Source organism: Rhinolophus hipposideros, assembly GCF_964194185.1.
Source record: "Rhinolophus hipposideros genome assembly, chromosome: 10".
Lineage (NCBI taxonomy): Eukaryota > Metazoa > Chordata > Mammalia > Chiroptera > Rhinolophidae > Rhinolophus > Rhinolophus hipposideros.
Genome location: NC_138056.1, coordinates 15,621,874 through 15,639,614, shown reverse-complemented (window position 1 = coordinate 15,639,614; position 17,741 = coordinate 15,621,874). Strand labels below are relative to the sequence as shown.

The window sequence follows — 17,741 nt, the reverse complement described above, 5'->3', positions numbered from 1 at the left end:
GGCCCGGAGGCAGAGGAGGGCGCCCCCACGACCCAGCTGGGGAGACCAGGGCCAGGAGGTGGCCCCAGGCGCTCGGGCAACAGAGCGCTGAGATGGCAGCGGGCTACCCGCGCCTCTCAGTGGTCTCTGCCCTGGGCCTCTTCCCCTTCTCCGGCTTCTCCTGGGGCCTGGGCGGTCGGCGGGCACCGGAAGGGCCGGGGGAGCCCGGGTCCCCCCGGTGCAACCGCGTGTGCGCGTGGAATCCTGCGGGCCACACGGAGGCGTCCTCCGGCCTCAGTCGCAAGGGGGCGGGCTGCTCTTTCACCGACCCGGGAAGTCACGGGGCGCAGACGTTCCCCAGCCCCCCGTCCGGCTGCCTGCGGGCTGCGTCGCCCGCGCAGAAAGCACCGACCCTGGCCTCGCGTCTCCTGAGTGTCCACGTCGCGCCTCCAGCTCGGCCGGGTCGGTGTGATCCCGGTTGTGCAGACTGGGAGCCCACCCTTTGTGAAGGGCTCGAGGACTCTGCAGAGGTCTCTGTCCTTCCGTCTCGAAGCCCAGTGCCCCGAACACACTTCCTCCTCTTGGAACCTGGGGCTCCGCGCAGCTCGCCGCCTGCAGAGGCCCCGCGCGTTCCTGTCCGCCGCCATCGCCTCACCGGGGGATCTGAGGCCTGGTCGCACTGGGGACTCAACGCTGCTCCGCCAGAAGCCGGAGCCGCCCTTGGCTCCCGCGCGGCGGCGCAGAGCTGGTGTCAGTTCACCCCTGGCCCCAGGCTGCGCGGCCCTCGGCCCTTCCGCTGGCCTGGGCTCCGGAGGTGCCCAGGTGAGCGCTGCGATGCCCAGCCAATGAGGGAGGACCCCAGGGGTGACTTCGTGGAGCAAAATTTAATCGGGGAGCCCCAAAGTCTTTAAGCTGCTGGCTGGTCCCCCGTCGTTTGGTGTGTCCTGAGTTATTCTGCGGGTGGGGCTTGTGCGTTAGGACTGGGAAAATTTGGGAAGAGTTATATATTTTACTGAACTTTGGCCCTGAGCCAGGATTTGTTTAAGCGCCTTTATCTACATTAACTCATGTTCTTATATCCTCACTGCTACCCTATGAAGTATTATGGTTATACCCATTGTGCAGATGAGGAAACTGCTTTAGAAAGTGGAGGAGCTCCCACCTGCTCTCAGGATAAGACCACCCAATCCTGGCATCCCACCACTGGGAGGGAAGAGTGGGCCTTGGAGCTCTGCCTGGGTGCCTGCACTTGCAGAGATCCCCACTCTCCACCCCTTAGGCCCCACCCACGGTTTACTTCAGACCATCTATAATCTCATCCCACCCATTACCCCTATTTACATCAGTCACTATAAGACCTTTTGGGACTCCAGGCTTTTTCAACTTTAAGCCAAAAAAATTCTAACCTGGGTGTTTGAAATTCAGGTCAGCAAAAATGGGAAAAGACAATTGGTGACCCCTTAGGCTGCAGAATGAAAAACGCAGAAAAGTCAAACAAACACCTATATAGTAAAGTCATATAAAAGTAGCAAGCGCAAACCCTGGCACGGAATCCATCCTTAACAGAATGTGCTTGAAGTGATTGCACACATGGTTACAAGTAGTCAGGGACACAGGATGCAATTAGTGCATAAAGTTAAAGGAAGGGCAGATAAGGAAGGGGGAGGGCCCCATGACTCCCAATTCATTTTGGGGGGGAGTGGATGAGCGAGGGCACAGCTCACAGTGGCCCATCTGGGGATCTAACCGGCAATCTTAGTGTTATTAGCACCACGCTCTAACCAACTGAGCTAACCAGCCACCCCCATCCCAATTCATTTTTGATGGCTTGGTCCTGTGGAAAGTCCTTGATCAGGCATTGAGTGCTTTTGTCTTTTTGCAGATGTTCACCCACCCTCAGAACGAATCCGGGGCACCTACCACCTGTCTGGACCCAGCTTCCACACAGGGCCTGGACAGTAACTATGGGGATGGTCTGGGAAGAGACTGCGCCAGGAAACCAGACCAGAAGCTGCCGAAGCTCTATGGAGTGGGAGATCCCATCGCCACATTCTCCTCTGACAGCTCCCACCTGTCCTCGAGAGGAAAAATCATTAAATGGTTCTGGGACTCTGCTGAGGAGGGCTACAGGACCTACCACATGGATGAGTATGACGAGGATAAGAACCCCAATGTGAGTGAAGTCCTCCTCTCCAATAAAGGACTGCAGGGTGGGATACCCGACCTTGACCAATGGGCGGCAGCAGCTTGCTCTTGTCAGGTTGGACCTACTGTCCTCTGATCTACAAGAGGGCTTCTGATTGTAGCTTGGAGAGGCCCTCGTTTATTACCTGGATCAGAAAATGACCCAGTTATAATTAAGGGGACCTTGATTTGTGAGGAATTCAAGAACCATGGAATGCTCTAATATGGATTCTGACCCACAGTGTATCAACTAGTCAACTTTAGAGCTGGGACGAACTAAGGCTCGCAGCTGTTGGCACTAATCTGGAACTAATCGCACTAATCGCTCGAACTGCTCGAACTAATCGCAACTGTTACTCTTAGGGGTTGTGTATTCTTTAGCTAATTGTTTAACCTCTTTAAACCTCAGTTCATCTCTAAAATGAGATAATGATACCTGTTTTGTAGAACAGTCACAATTAGATGAAATCAGGTCTATAAAGTTATTAGCATGGTGCTTCCACATAAAGCATTCAGTAAATGATAGCTGCGATTATTCTTAATGTGATATGTTAATATATATAATGTTATAGATATATAACGTTATCATTAGAATAATTAATGTTATTATAAGTTATTAGTAATATTTTCAGAGGGCAGAGAGCTGTCACAAACAACCTTTTAATAATCTTTATTTCTTGAGCATCTCCCACGTGCTGGGCACTGTTCTAGATGGCAAGGTTATAGCAATGAACAAAAATAAAGTTTCTGCCCTCATGGAGTTTATAGTCTAGTGGGGAACACCATATATGCATATGGTGGCAAGTGCTATAGAGAAAACGAAAGCAGTGTAAAGAGGATAAAGTGATGGGGTGGGCTGGGCATGTTACTATTTTATGTGAGGTGATCCCAAAAGGCCACTTTCATAAGGTGACATTTGAGCAGAGACCTGAAAAAAGTGAGGGTTTTTGTTATCTGTTGCTGTCTAACGAATTACCTGAAATCTTACCAGCTTAAAACAAACGTTTCACGATTTCTGGGGCTCAGGAAGCTGGGTGGTTGCTTCAGGCTAAAGAGCTTCCGTGAAGTTGCAGTGAAGCTGGGGCTTCAGTCTCCTCTGAGGACTTGGCTTGGCGGGGGCAGGGGCCGCTTTCCAGCCCACTTCCATGGTTGTTGGCAGGACTCAGTCCCTTACCACATGGGCGTCTCTGCAGAACTGCCCCATGACCGGGCAGCTGGCTTCCCCCGGGCAAGTGATCTCAGGGAGAATCACAAGTGCCCCAGAAAGAAGCTGCAGACTCCACAACCTAATCTTGGCACTGACAGCCCACCACGTCTGCATATTCTGTGCATGAGAAGCAGGCCACTAGATCCAGCTCACACGCAAAGAGAAGGCATTCCACACGGGTGTGAATACCAGGACGTGGGCATCTCTGGGAGCCATCTTAGAGGGAGCCAGCCATGCAGATCCCTGGAGGAGAACACTCCAGGCAGAGGGAACAGTCAGTGCGAAGGCCCCAGGGTAGAACTGTGTTTGCTGAGTTCCAGGGACAGCACAGGGGCCACTGGTTAGAAACTGGCATGAGGTCAGAAAGGTGCTGGGGGTAAGGGTGGTAATAGATCCTGTAGGGTCTCATAGGACTTGGTGAAGCTTCTGATTTTCGACAAAGCGGGATGGAAAGTGTTCAAAGGAGGAGCAATATGATCTGATTTTGGTTTTAAAAAGATGATTTGGGGGGCGGCCGGATGGCTTAGTTGGTTAGAGCACGAGCTCTGAACAACAGGGTTGCCCATTCGATTCCCACATGGGCCAGTGAGCTATGCCCTCCACAACGAGATTGAAGGCAATGAGCTGCCGCTGAGCTTCCCGAGTTGGTTGGAGCGTGAGCTCTTAACAACAAGGTTGCCAGTTCAATTCCTGCACACGATGGTGGGCTGCGCCCCCTGCAACTAAAGATTGAAAAGGGTGACTGGACTTGGAGCTGAGCTGCGCCCTCCACAACTAGATGGAAGGACAATGACTTGGAGCTGAGGGGCCCTGGAGAAACACACTGTTCCCCAATATTCCCCCATAAATCTTTTAGAAGAAAAAAGATGACTCGGACTTGGACTGCCGTGTGGAGATTAGACTCGGGGGGAGGGTGAGCGAGTGGGCAAGAAAGGAAGTAGGGAAGCTATTGCTATCATGTAGATAAGAAATGCTGGTGGTTTGACCAGGGTCTTAGCAGTGGAGGGTGAGAAGTGGTTGCACTGTGCGTGTATTCTAAAGGGAGAAGTGACAGACTTTTAGATGGATTAGCTGTGGGTCGAAGAGCCTATCAGTTTGCTCCCAGGGCGCAAAGGAGCACTGCCTTCTAATTGTTTAGGTCATTTCAGCTCTACTCTTTTATCCATTACCCTCAATGACTCAGGGGTCAGGACTTATCGTGCATGAGTCTCTCGGGGACCCTCAGGGACAGCTTGGGCTGTGCCTTTCCCCCTCCCTTTCCTATGAGAATAATTTCTGAATGGGGTGGGGATCAAGGTGTTGTGTGGTGTTCCTCAAGTCTCTTGGGGAGCCTTCCCACTAGCACAGAGGCTCTTCTTGATTACATTCACCCTTGTTTCCATTCCTGCCAGAGCACCAGTTTACCTTGTACATTCTTTCATCTCTAAACATGTATTGAGTCCTAGTAAGCCCCTGAGAGATACAGTGGTGTCTAGACATGCGTCCGGCCTCCAGGGACCTTACCATCTAGTGGGGGAGATAAAGCATGCACCGCAGTCCCTGTGACCTAGGCAGAAACTGGCCAGCGCTCTGAAGGGGGACAAACAAAGAGCTTGCAGGGATTGCAGAGAGCTCCTGCTTTGCTGCTTCCTTGACCTTTAATTGACGCCCTTTGCCATGCTCATCCTGCCTCTGTATCTCTCCTCTCCAGGGCATCATTAACTTGGGCACCAGTGAGAACAAGCTCTGCTTTGACCTACTGTGCAGGCGGGTAAGTCCCTGTTCACCTCTGGGTCATAGCACTGGCTCGGAGGGCCTGTCTTCTCTAGTACTCCCCAAAATGCTTCCCCCACAAGAGCCTGCCACTTCCCTGAGCGGCCCTGGCCTGGGAGTCAGGAGTCCAGGTTCCAGCTCTGCCTTGGGGACAATTTCCTATGTGGTTTTGGGCTAATCACCACCCTCCTCTCCTCTTGTTTTCTCATCTCTTCAGGTTCTTCCCCTCACTCAGTCCCCCCTGCCAGCTGGGTCCCTGCTCTCAGGGGAAACACTCAGTGGAGTGTAGTCAGTATTAAACAATGGGCTCAGGGGTGGACGGTGCAGCCCTGATTTGTAGCTTTTGCCAATTCCCACGGTGTAAATACTCCTAGCAATGGTTAATTTCAAGCTACTGATGTGACATCCCTGAATTCAGAGTTTGGAAGAGAAGCACAGTGGCACATTTATATCATGTTCCCCTTCTAGACACATAGACGGAAATAACCTCAGAAACAGATCATAGCAAAATGTGGTAACATAATCAGGAGCAGTCCTGTTTGAGTACTTACCACCTTTCTTGTTAGGATAATTTACTTATATAATTGACATACAATGTGTATAATTGAACTTTTGCAATGGCTGTGTTTTTTTTTTTTTTTAACACAGCTTGAAAAATTCCTGAGAATTTAATCATCAGATTTCTTGAACTGGCATGAGCCATCTGTAGCAAACCACTGGAAATACCTGATAAATGTGTCTCCCAAGGCCTAGGAGTCAGAGTTTGGGACTGTGGGGAGAGTGAGGACTAACCCAAGGGGACATGTGTCAAAGGGTGACAAATCCAAGCCCAAGAGGAGAGGGGTGTAGAGAGCAGGTTTGAAAGGCCTGTTCTACCTAAAGCCAGCTCCGCCCACCCTCCCACCCTGCCTCAGGCTGCTCAGCACCGTCCAATAGAAATAAAATGTCAGCCACATATAGAATTTTAAGTTTTCTATAAAATAAATAAAAAGAAATTGGTGAAATTCATTTGAATATTTTATTCAGCCCAATATAGCATATAAAATTTGATCATTTCAACATGTAATCAATATTATTACAAAATTGTCAATCAGATATTTGACATACTTATTTCCAGATCAGGGCTTCAGTATCCAGTGTGTCCCAATTCAGACTAGCCACATTCCAGGCACTCAATAGCTACTGTGGTGCATGCCCTCCCCAGTGGACAGCGCAGCTCTAATGGATGAACCAGAAAGGGAAAGTCTGCAGTTAACTGCACGTGGCTCATTACCTTTCTTGTTCTGGTGCCACTGCCCAAGGCCCCTGCCTTCCCTTGACATGGTGTGTGAGTTGCCCTGGGAGTCACGAACCAGCACCAGATCCGGTTGGGGTTGGGGATGGTCTAGAAATGGCCACATTTCCCCAAGGGTGAGATTGAGCTGAGGCTGCAGGAAGGCGGTGGCCTGAGACCCTGCAGAAGTTGGAGCCAAGACCAAGGTGATGGAAGCCAAGTCTGGGACCTCTTCTGTCACCGCGTGGAGAGCTGAGTAGCACTGTCTCCCATGAGCACCTCTGCAAACCCACCAGTCGGGGTTGTTTTAGGTGGCAGTGCTGTGTAAAGACCACTGGACTAGGAGTCAAATATTCTGGGTTATGTCTCAGCATGGCTGCTTGTTAGCTCTGTGACCTTGGCTGAGTCACCTTACTTTTTTGAGCCTCAGTTTCCTCATCAGCAAAATAGATATGAGAGTGCTGTCCCTGCGCTGCCCCCTCACAGTTTCTTTGAGGAGGAGACCAAGCCGTTGGCTTTAGAGACCCTGCTTCTGTGTGGATGTGGGTGGCAGTCCTGGCCCTCACGGTGCGGGTGTGACCCTCGTCCTGCTCTTCCCTCTCTGTCCCCAGCTGAGTCAGAATGACATGCTGCAGGTGGAGCCATCGCTGCTGCAGTACCCTGACTGGAGGGGACATCTGTTGTAAGTAGTTGCCATAGGCCTGTGGCGCTCAGCCCCAAGGCAGTTTTGCTTCCCAAGGGACATATGGCAACGTCTGGAGATGTTTTGTGATTGTCACAACTGGCATTTACTGGGTAGAGGTGAGGGATGTTGCTTAACCTCTTACAATGCCCAGGATAGCCCCCCACAAGAAAGAATTCTCTGGCCCCAGTTGTCCATCGGGGCAGGTTGAGAAAGCCTGTCCTAGGCCGAGGGCCTGCTCCTGGAGTCCTGGTGATTGTGGGTCTCCTGGCGCATTTGCATGGAGCTGGTGCCTCCCACGTTCCCGCCCCAGCTCAGGAGCTCACTGGCTTGGTTCCTCTGGGTCTGAATCACGGGAAGGGCTTCAGGGGAGAAGTCTCTGTCCCCGCTTTCTCAGCAGCTTTGGAGGAGCCAGAATTAGCTTAAGTGGAGCTGGCTGGGGCCTTCTCCTACTGGTAAGATGGGAGAAGGTAAATAACACCAGTAAGAGTTTGTGCTTACTGAGCACTTCCCAGGGGACAGATGCGGTCCTAAGGGCTTGGTGACCAAGGAGGACTTGATTCCAAGAGACATTCCAAAGCACGTGCTCTCATAGTCATTAGGGTGGTGGGCCCCTGAGGGAGACCACTGGGCTCGGGTGTGGACCGTACTTACCAGTAAGTGACCGAATTCCTTCAAGTCTCAGTTTCTTTGTGAAATAATAGTAGTAGTTGCATCGTAAGGTTGCTATGAGGATTAAATGAGTAAAATTCTCCAAATAACACCTGTATAAGGTAAATGCTCAATAAATATTAGCAATAATAACTATGATAATAGTTATAATAAAGTTTATCTTTATTATTGTTATTATTAGCTAGATCTACATATAAAGTGTTGCTTTTGATGTCCCTGAAGTCTGCTGATTTGGTGGGGTTGGCTGTCCTAGAACTACTGAGAATGAAAGTTTCTATGCCTGTGGGTAGTGCTGGGGCTGGGCGGGGGTGGGGGTGGGTGCCAAGGAGTAGAGAGAAATACTAATCACGTCCCCCTCTTGGGAAACAGGGAAGGGTAGTGGCAGCTGTCTGAAGATTCACCAGAGCAGCTTTGGGACTTACTGGGGGTTGAAGACCCTCTGACAAGTACTGCCTATCTGTCTCATCTCCAGCCTCCGGGAGGAAGTGGCCAGGTTCCTGTCTTTCTACTGCAAGAGCCCCGCACCGCTTAACCCAGAGAATGTGAGTAGCCCCCTCCTCTGCTCTTTCCTGCTCTTCTGCCCCTTCCCCCAACTTTTGGCTGGCCAGGGTTAAGGTGGGTTTGGGATCTGCCTTTCACTTAGTTTCGATTTACTTCCAAGTGGAATTAGGAACACCCCTTCCCTTCTTTCCCCCTCATCCTAGATATTTAGAGTTTGGATATAATTTCTGCCCCACTTTGTTCTGTGGCCCCTCTTTGCCTCTACACCTTGGGGCAAGACTCTCTGAGTAAGCAGCTCCCTTTTCCTTGCTCAGTTGATGTAGAGCAGGTCCCCATGAATGAGCCACATGAATGAACTTGACTCTGAGTCAGAAGGAGCCTTCAAGTACCTCCTGTGGCCTGGCTGTGACAGCCCCAGAGGGCACCGAGTTGCCACCTGGCTCTCCCTCTGTGCCATCCTGAAACAGAGCCTGCAGGTTCTTGATCCCTCCTTAAACTCATTCATCTTTGTCCCGTGGATGTGTCACCCTCAGGTGGTTGTGCTGAACGGCTGTGCCTCCCTCTTCTCTGCTCTGGCCACGGTGCTGTGTGAGGCGGGGGGTAAGTGGACTATGGCCCGCTCAGCCCTGGGAGCTGCCCTGTACCTGCACTGTCCCCAGCTGCCTATCTTCAAGCTGCATCCGAATGCTTTGGGCCATAAAAGACTACTGGACTACAGGGGCTTGAATAAGTGGCTGGACAAGACCCTCAGGGGTCAGCAGTTCCCGGGGAAGTCAGTGTGATGCCCGGGTTCGGGGCTCTCGCTCTGTGATGACCTTTGCTTTTCCTCATGCTCACAAATGGCTCGCTGGCGCATCCTCACATGGCAGCGTATTCTAAAGCAGGAAGAAAGGGAGGTTGTGCCTTGCCTGTCTCTTTTGTATTGGCTGGCGGGAATGGAGATATTCTTTCCCAGAAGCGTCCCAGTTGAGCTCCCCTCGCATCGTAATGCCCAGAACTGACTCACAAACCCTGGCAAAGGGGAAGAAACACATGGTTGTTTCAAGCCAAACGTGATTCATCCCCCAGGCTGGGGGAAGGCCCGCCTTCCTTGGACTCATTGCGGGTCATATCTGAGAAATCTGGTGCTCTCTTAGCAAGGAAGAAAATTGGAATGGCTGTTCAGTAGGCAGCCAGAATACCTGCTATAAGAACCATGGTCATATGAAGAACACATTGGCCGTGGTCATGGTCAGGGGTGTTCATTGTCAGGAACAGAGACCCACTCAGGCTAGCGTAATTAATAATGATAACATTAGTAACATTAACTGACCACATACTACATTCCAGGCACTGGCCTAAGGCTTTATGCAGAGCTGTCATTTAATCCTCACAACAGCCCCTATGAGGTAGGTTCTTTGGTTATTTTCATGTAAAAGATAATAATATTAAGGCACCGGGGGTTAAGTAACTTGTCAAAATCACACACAAAGAAGTAGTAACCAGGATTTGAACCAAAGAAGGACGATTCATTGCCAGGATGTAATAGGCAATTGCCTATCCATTCTAGAACACTCAAGAACGGGAATAGCGTCACACTCTATCTCTCCTGGGGTTTGCAGTCTCCCTCCCCCCTCTTTTAATGCTGGCCTTTCTCTGGACCTTCCTCAGCTCTTGTATGGCCCAGGGGTGCTGGAGCAGCTCCAACTCCCATGACCCTTCCACTCAAGTGAACAATCTCATCTCACAGTGTCTGTGCTTCTTAGAGCAAAGTCTGGAGAGAGAGAACGTAATGGGTTTCTGGCCAGTCAGGGGATTGGCTCCCTTGGGCCATTTGTCTACCTCTGGTCCATTCCCTGTGGCCAGGGAAGGGAACACGTAGGACAAAGGCTGCCCCTTGAAGAGGAGGGTGGACTGTGCTAAAGGGAGGTTGGGAAAGGAGAGCAGCTTGACCTGTGTGTCCTCTTCACACATGGAGGGATGCCTTTAGCTCTGCGTTAGAGTAGAACTTCCGGGTCATCTCATCACCCCCCCCCCCACCCCCATCTAGTCTCTGTGTGACATCCTCTCCCTACCAAATGGTCTCAGCCTTTTGTTTGAATGTCCCCAGGGGTGGAGAACCCACTCCTCTTGAAGCAGCATATTCTATCTCTGGGCAATTCTCTGTGTTGTCAAGATTTTCTACTTGTTGAGCCCAGATGATCTGAGCCCAGATCACCAATCACCCTGCTGTTTCGACTCATGGATCCAAGTTTCCTCGGTCAAGTGTTTCAGTGGGATCCTGTAAGCTTCAATTTCCTCATTGGCAAAGTTAGGATGATACTAGTACTTAACTTCACAGAGTGACTGTGAGGCTCGAATGAGATAAAATGCAAATCAATGTTTAGCACAATTCCCAACATGTAGTAAGTGCTCAATAAGTGTTAGCTACTAATTATTAGAAAAGGGAGCGATCTCAATGGATCTAAGATTTTTCGAAAGAGTTTTGGGAGCTGAGACAGGGAGTACTCGTATTCCCCAAATGTTTCCCAAGATCATTGAAGGCTTGCAGAGGTGTGGGGCCAGTAGACAGGGTCTCCGGGTCTTCGAGCCATAGGATGACAGACCCTGGCTCACTCCTGTCCCCAGAGGCTTTCCTGATCCCTGCGCCTTACTATGGAGCCATCACGCAGCACGTGTATCTCTATGGCAACATCCGACTGGTCTGTGTCTATCTGGACAGTGAGGTAAGAGTTCCTGGAACCCCAGGTAGGACCTTCGCTTTCCTGCCCACCAAGGCTTTCCTGCATCTGAATTTGAGGGTGAACATGGGAGGATGTCCATGCTGAGGGCTCAGGGGTGACGTCTAAAAGGGTTCTGTAAGCATGGCCCGTGCCTGGGTTCCCCAGGGGCTCCCAGTCTCTCGGCTCTGAGATTTCTGGGGTCAATGTAGAAGCTAAGGCCAACCCCAGGGAGAAATAGTGGGGTGAGGATGGAGCAGAGCAGACCTCAACGTGGATGTCTTTGGACCCCAATCAGAGGACGTCTGGGGCCTCTTCCTGCAAGCTAAGAGTGATGAGGGTATCCCTGATGTGATGGGACAGGGGTGGGTTGCAGTGAGAGGGGGGTGACACCACCTGAATTTTCCAAAGACTGTTTTAAGGAGGCTGGAGATGACAGGGGTAGGAGAGGCCCCCAGAGGTCAACTTTTCTGGCGGGGAGGTCACTGAATTTGGCTGTGGATCTTTTCCAGGTCACTGACCTGGACTCTCACCCCTTCCAGCTCACAGTGGAGAAGCTGGAGATGGCCCTACAAGGAGCTAATTCTGAGGTCTGGGGATCAAATGAAATCCAAGGCTGGGAGTGGATGGGTCTCAGCAGGGCATGGACCCCTCTTCCTGTGGCTGATCTCCTCCTGGGTGGTGTAGGCGCTCCGTGATGGGGACCAGGGGTCGGCATGGAACCACTCTGGGGCTGAAGCAAGAGCCTGTCCATGGAGGGACTTCCCACTAGAGAAGGGCTCTGAGACCTCGGTGTACAAATCAGAATCAACCAGGGAACTTGATTAAAAATATTACCCCCCCACCCTTTCACCTGATTTTGATTTAGCGGGTCAAGTGTGGAACTTAAAAGTCAACAGTCTCCCTGGTGATTTGAAGAGGTGGTCCCCGCACTTTGGGACTCCAAGGCTTCCTGAAGAAAGGCAGAGTCCAGTAATCCTCCGGTGGTTCCTATACAGTCCCCTTTTCAAAAATCCTTCAACTTAACTTTTTTTTTTTAAATTGTCGTTATCAAAGCAGTACATGCCCACTGTGGGAATTTTCAAAGGGCACACCACCCCATAATTTTCCCAACAACGGGAACCCCTGCTGGTGTTTGGACATATTTCCTTTTGGGCTTTGTTCTCCGCATTTGTTTTCTTTCATGGCAGACACGATGCTGTAATATAATTCTGTGCCATCGTTTGCTTCATGTTGAGGGGTAAACGCGGTCCCATCACATTTCCCTGGGAGCCTGCCCAGAGACCAGCCCCAGCCCTTAGGACCATGTGGCTCTCGCCTCTGGGAAGAGCTGAGGGTCTCCCGCCCCGTTGGTGGTTTCAGGGAGTGAAGGTCAAAGGCCTCATCCTCATCAACCCCCAAAATCCTCTGGGCGACATCTACTCCCCAGAAGAGCTTCAGGAGTATCTGGAATTTGCCAAGAGGTGAGGCACCCCACACTCACCCTTCAAAGTATCCAGCAGATCAAGGTCTTGACGTGGGCTTTGGGGCAGGTCCGCCCACCCTTTTCTCTCTCCAGCTTTGGCCCTTCCTGGCAGTGAGATGGGGAGGTTGCTGGGATGCTAGTTCGCTCTCTCTTTCTTTTCATAACAATAGCTGTCGTTTATTGCACACTCTAGGGGCCACACACCCTACTAAGCAGTTCACATGCTCTTTGTCATGTAATCCTCCCAACAACCCTATTAGGTACAGATACCGTTATTACCCCTGGTTTACTGAGACTTAGAGTGAGGAGAGAAGCCAGACTTGACTCTGGGTCTGTTTGTATTTAACTCTCTTGTACTTAACTCTGCCCTTCCTCCGTGGGGGTGTCTGAGGGCTCCGCCTCTCCCCCACAGGGCTTCAAAAGCCTCACTGTCATCTGCTTTCTGTACGCGGCTTCCTGTGTGTTTGAAAAATATAGTCAAAAGCAGGTTGTTCCTGGATAAAACAAGTTTGGTAATCCCAGGCTAGACCCAGTCCCTCTGAATTTCTGATACATTGCTACCCCACCCTGAAGGATGCATTTGGCCTATTAACCAAGCTCTCTCCTCCCTGCCACTTGCCACCAGGCATGAGCTGCATGTGATGGTGGACGAGGTCTACATGCTGTCCGTGTTTGAGGAGTTGGTTGCTTACCGCAGTGTCCTAAGCCTGGAAAGGTGAGGCTCCCCCACCAGAGCTGACTCCCACCCAGGGTGCCCCGGCCCCTCTGTGGCTCTGCCCACAAGGCATAGCCTGCCCCAGAGTGATTCCTCTTCCATCAGGCTGATCCCACGGCCCTCGGAGCTCCTAATGAGAAGATGGGAGGGCTGGGCCACATCAGTGGTTTTCATATTGTGCTGTGGAGTTTCTGAGAACTCCAAGGGGAGGCCCTAGGATTCCTCGAGGGAGGGCTGAGTGGGCGGGAAACTCACTCACTGGTTCATTCAGCAACGATTCCGGAGACTCTTGGATGTGCCCCACACTTCCAGCTGTTTGAGCTTTTTCATGAGATTTAGTTTGAGCCAAGAATTTGTGGCCAAAACACCTGTGGAAACACTTGGACCAGATGATCTGTCAAGTCTGTGAATCTGACATTCGGAGATTCTAACAGTTCCTGATGTCTGTTCAGACCTTTCAGCCCTGCTGAGTCATTTCTCTCAGCTAGTCCTCCCAAAGCTCTGCCAAGTCCATGAAACACGGGCTGTTACTCCCTTCATTTATGTGTTAGAAAAGCGGGACCTAGATAAATAGTGACTTGTCATCTACTCTGTACCAGAGAAGGCCTGTTTGACAGAGTGACTCTTGAGCTACGCTCTAAATCAAATATTTTTAGATCCAGTGGCACATATGTTAGGCTTTACAAACCACATGGTCTCTCATCCAACTCTGTCATTATGGCACAAAGCATCACAGACAGTAGGTGCACGAAAGAGCATGGCTGTGTGCCGTTAAAACAGTTTACAAAAGCAGGCCGGATTTGGCCTGCAGGCTGTGGTTTGCTGACCCATGCTCTAAAGGATGCATGAGAACTGATGATTGAAGAGAGAACACCAGGGTTTGATCAAGAACCAGATTCAGCCATCCATCGCCTGGTGTTTGACTAAACGTGTGAGCTCTCACGGGTGTGTGTTGTGTTTGTTCCCTGTCTTCCCTGCAGGTTGCCTGACCCCCAGAGGACCCATGTGATGTGGGCCGCCAGCAAGGTGGGTTTCTGGCTGGCCTCGAGGGTCTCAGGGAGGTAGAGGGCAGAGAGGTTAGGTGGAACCGGCTTCCTCTGTGGAGGGATGGCCACCACCTAAAGTGCCTTTCTCCTGTAGGACTTCGGGATGTCCGGGCTCCGCTTCGGCACATTGTACACAGAAAACCGGGATGTGGCCACCGCAGTGGCCTCCCTCTGCCGCTATCATGGTCTCAGTGGCTTGGTCCAGTACCAGATGGCACAGCTGCTCCGCGACCACGGTGACTACCTGGGCCTGGTCACCTGAGAATATGAGGAGGGTTGTAGTCAGTGTGGCACTGGCCAGGGATCACGGATGCTTCCCACATGAGAAGAATTTAAGGTGGTGTTTGAGAGGAGCCGCTGGGGGCCCAGGCTAGGGTCATACGTTACTCAGTCACTTCCTGGCTGCAGGGCACATTCCTTCACCTCCTGAGCCTCTTCCCTCATCTGTAAAACAGCAATCGTAATGGTATCTGTCTTGTAGGGTTACTAAATGTGATTTGTCATCCAATCAGGGTAATATCTGGCCTATGAGGTGTGATCAAAAAATATTTAATGTTTAAATTAAAAAAATTATTACAGTAAAAGATACATTCCATTGACCCCCCCTCAAAATACTCTCCCTCACTTCGAACACACTCATCACATCATTCTTGCCACGTTCTGAAGCAGTTCTGGAAGTCCTCTTTCGTGAGTGTCTTTAGTTGCACTGTCATGGCTGCCTCGATGTCCTGAATCATCTTGACTTTGGAGAAGAGCCAGAAGTTGCACGGTGCCAGATCTGGTGAATAAGATGGATGAGGACACACCATAATGTTTTTATTCGACAGAAATTGCCGTACCAGAAGCGATGTGTGGCATGGAGCATTGTCATGATAGAGCATGAAGTCAAGACATTCACTAAAGAGGACTTTCAGAACTGCTTTAGAAAGTGGCAAGAACAATGGGATAAATGTGTTCAAAGTGAGGGGGATTAATGGCAATGTGTCTTTTACTGTAATACATTTTTAAAATGTAAACATGCACCGTATTTTTCTATCGCACCTTGTATAATAGGCACTTGGTCCGGGTGAACTCATTATTATTAGCTCAGAGCACTTAAAAGAGAACAGAAGCTACTAAGGGAAAATTGTCCTAGTGGTAGTCTCTCTCTTTATGCAGATCTGTTCTGTTCCCAGGTTCAGATGGCGAGTTTAGATGCCCAAAGTGACCTGTAATTGCCACCATTTATTGAGCCCTGTCAGATGTTCTGAAAGTACCATCTCATTTGTCCTTCCCCAGAATCCTAGGGAGCAGGTATTCCTGTGTTTTCCCCATTGTTTTATAGATGAGGAAAATGAGGACCAAATACTACATACCTGCTATGATAGCCAAAACTTTTAAAATAGTGACAGCACCAAGTGTGGGCAAGGATACAGAGCAGCTTCAACACTCCTTCACTGCTGGTGGGAATGTGAGATGGTACAGCCACTTTGAAACACCACCGGCAGTTGCTTATAAAGTGAAACACACACCAAATGGCCCGGCAGTCCCACTCCTAGCTAGTTCCCCTTATGGTCACACAAAATCCTCTACGTGAATGTTCACGGCTGCTCTACTCATCACCACCCAAACTGGAAACAACGCAAATGTCCTTCACAGATGAATGGCGAAATAAACTGGTACATCCACACGGCCCAGGGCTACCCGGCAATAAATCCCAAAGGCCTTAGCCTGAGTGGAAGAAGCCAGTCTCGAAAGATGCTATTACTGTATGATTTCACTTTTATGACATTCTGGAAAGTGACAAAGAGCATACCAGTGATTGTGGGGAAGGGGATGATGGGACTATAAACTGCCCAAGAGTGTTCTTTGGGGTGAGGGAACGGTTCAGTTACACAAATCCGTACATGTGTCAAAATTCATGGAACGAGATAGACAAAAAAAAAAAAGTTAATAAAAAGAAAAGGGGGATCAGGGAAGCAAAGTTGCCCAAGGCCCCACGTCTGGTCAGTGGGCCCCTGGGATCTGAACCTCAGCCTGTGTGACTGGGAAGCATTGCTTTTTGGGTGGATTAGCCTTTGTTTAGGGTCTGCTTCCTGAGGGGCTTTGTCTACAGGCCCTGGAGCTGCAGAGCCAAGTATCCACATTTAAGGTGCTTTCTACCCAGTACTGAATATTCTGATTGCCCCAATCAGCTGGCTAGAGGCGGGGCTCACCCAGTCTTGGCAGCTCATGGCCTTTTTCTTTTCAGCATTTTAGGCTCGTGGGACAGAGTGGAGGGTTGATGGGAGATTTATTTTTCCGTTTCTCTTTCACCCAAACAGACTGGATCAGCCAGGTGTACCTGCCGGAGAACCATGCCCGGCTCAAGGCTGCACACACCTATGTCTCTGGAGAGCTCAGGGACCTGGGAATCCCCTTCCTGAGCCGTGGGGCAGGCTTTTTCATCTGGGTTGACTTGAGGAAGGTAACACAGGTGGAGCTGCAGGTGGGGAGGGAGTTTAAGCCTCCCACCAGTGGGTGAGGAGCAGGGGCGTCTTCCTCTGTCTGCATCCTGAGCTCCTTCTACCCTCCCAGTACCTGCCCGAGGCCACCTTTGAGGAGGAAATGCTGCTTTGGCGCCGCTTTTTGGACAACAAGGTGCTGCTGTCCTTTGGCAAAGCTTTCGAGTGTAAAGAGCCCGGGTGGTTTCGCCTGGTCTTCTCAGACAAGGCCCACCGGCTTCGCCTGGGTGAGCCACCTGCCTTCTCAGCCCCCCTCCTTCTGCCCGCCCTCTTCTGGCCCCACTTGGGGCCCCAACAGCCTCAGCTTAGTCCTCCCCACCCACCTAGCCATCAGTGCTGACAGGATCCTCACTTCCCTTTCCCAGGAATGCAGAGGGTCCGGCGGGTGCTCGAAAGCAAATCCCAGATGGCAGAAGTCCCCCCTTCCTGTCAGACACAGGAGCTGAGGGGCCAGCACAGGTGAGCTGGTGATTGCCCCATGGCCTTGTGGCCACAGGGCCTGGCAGCCACTGCTGACCTGGGCCTTCAGGGCTTCGCAGACTGTCTGTGGATGAGCCATTTCCTGGGAAGATAGCCCTGCCCCTGAAGAACTTGCCTCTCTTGGTGGCAGTGGGAGACTCCTTAAGTTGTAGTTCAACTTGGCCCAACTCCCACCTCTCCCCACCCCCATTAAATAAAACTGGAAGAAACTAGAAGCCTCTGTTGTGGGTAATTTACAGAATGGAGGAGTTGTGACTTCTCCTTCCTAACCACAGCCCTTAGCCCCCTGTGTATGTGAAAACAAACAACCTTTCCTTTTTTTTAGTAGCGCTTTCATTCTTCCTCCTTTGTTGCCAGGGAAACAAGTCAAAGGAACAACACATATAAGAGAGAGTATGCACCCCAAATAAAAAAGAGTGATAATTCCCAAACTACACGGAAAAAGGAGTTAATTCTACATGTTCATGTTGTTCACACACTTAGGATGTGTGGCCCCCCTAGCACACCTGGGACCTGGGACAAGGTGAACAGGACCATGGGGGTCTTCTCTGACTCCGGGATGCTCTTCCTTCTCCTCCTTCCTGGGAAGGAGCTGCTTTCACT

The 17,741-nt window shown here is 50.8% G+C and overlaps 1 protein-coding gene across 1 annotated transcript; it reads left to right on the top strand.

The window, feature by feature from the left end:
• The first annotated feature begins 216 nt into the window (after positions 1-216).
• On the top strand, positions 217-17,571 carry ACCS (1-aminocyclopropane-1-carboxylate synthase homolog (inactive)). Its single transcript, XM_081064946.1, has 15 exons — positions 217-801; positions 1,862-2,152; positions 5,061-5,120; positions 7,007-7,077; positions 8,222-8,291; positions 8,784-8,850; positions 10,858-10,955; positions 11,462-11,539; positions 12,312-12,412; positions 13,040-13,129; positions 14,110-14,155; positions 14,270-14,411; positions 16,479-16,621; positions 16,732-16,885; positions 17,024-17,571. Exons 2-15 carry the CDS (start codon positions 1,862-1,864, stop codon positions 17,119-17,121), a joined length of 1,509 nt encoding a protein of 502 aa, XP_080921072.1. The 5' UTR covers positions 217-801; the 3' UTR covers positions 17,122-17,571.
• Positions 17,572-17,741: the final 170 nt, after the last annotated feature.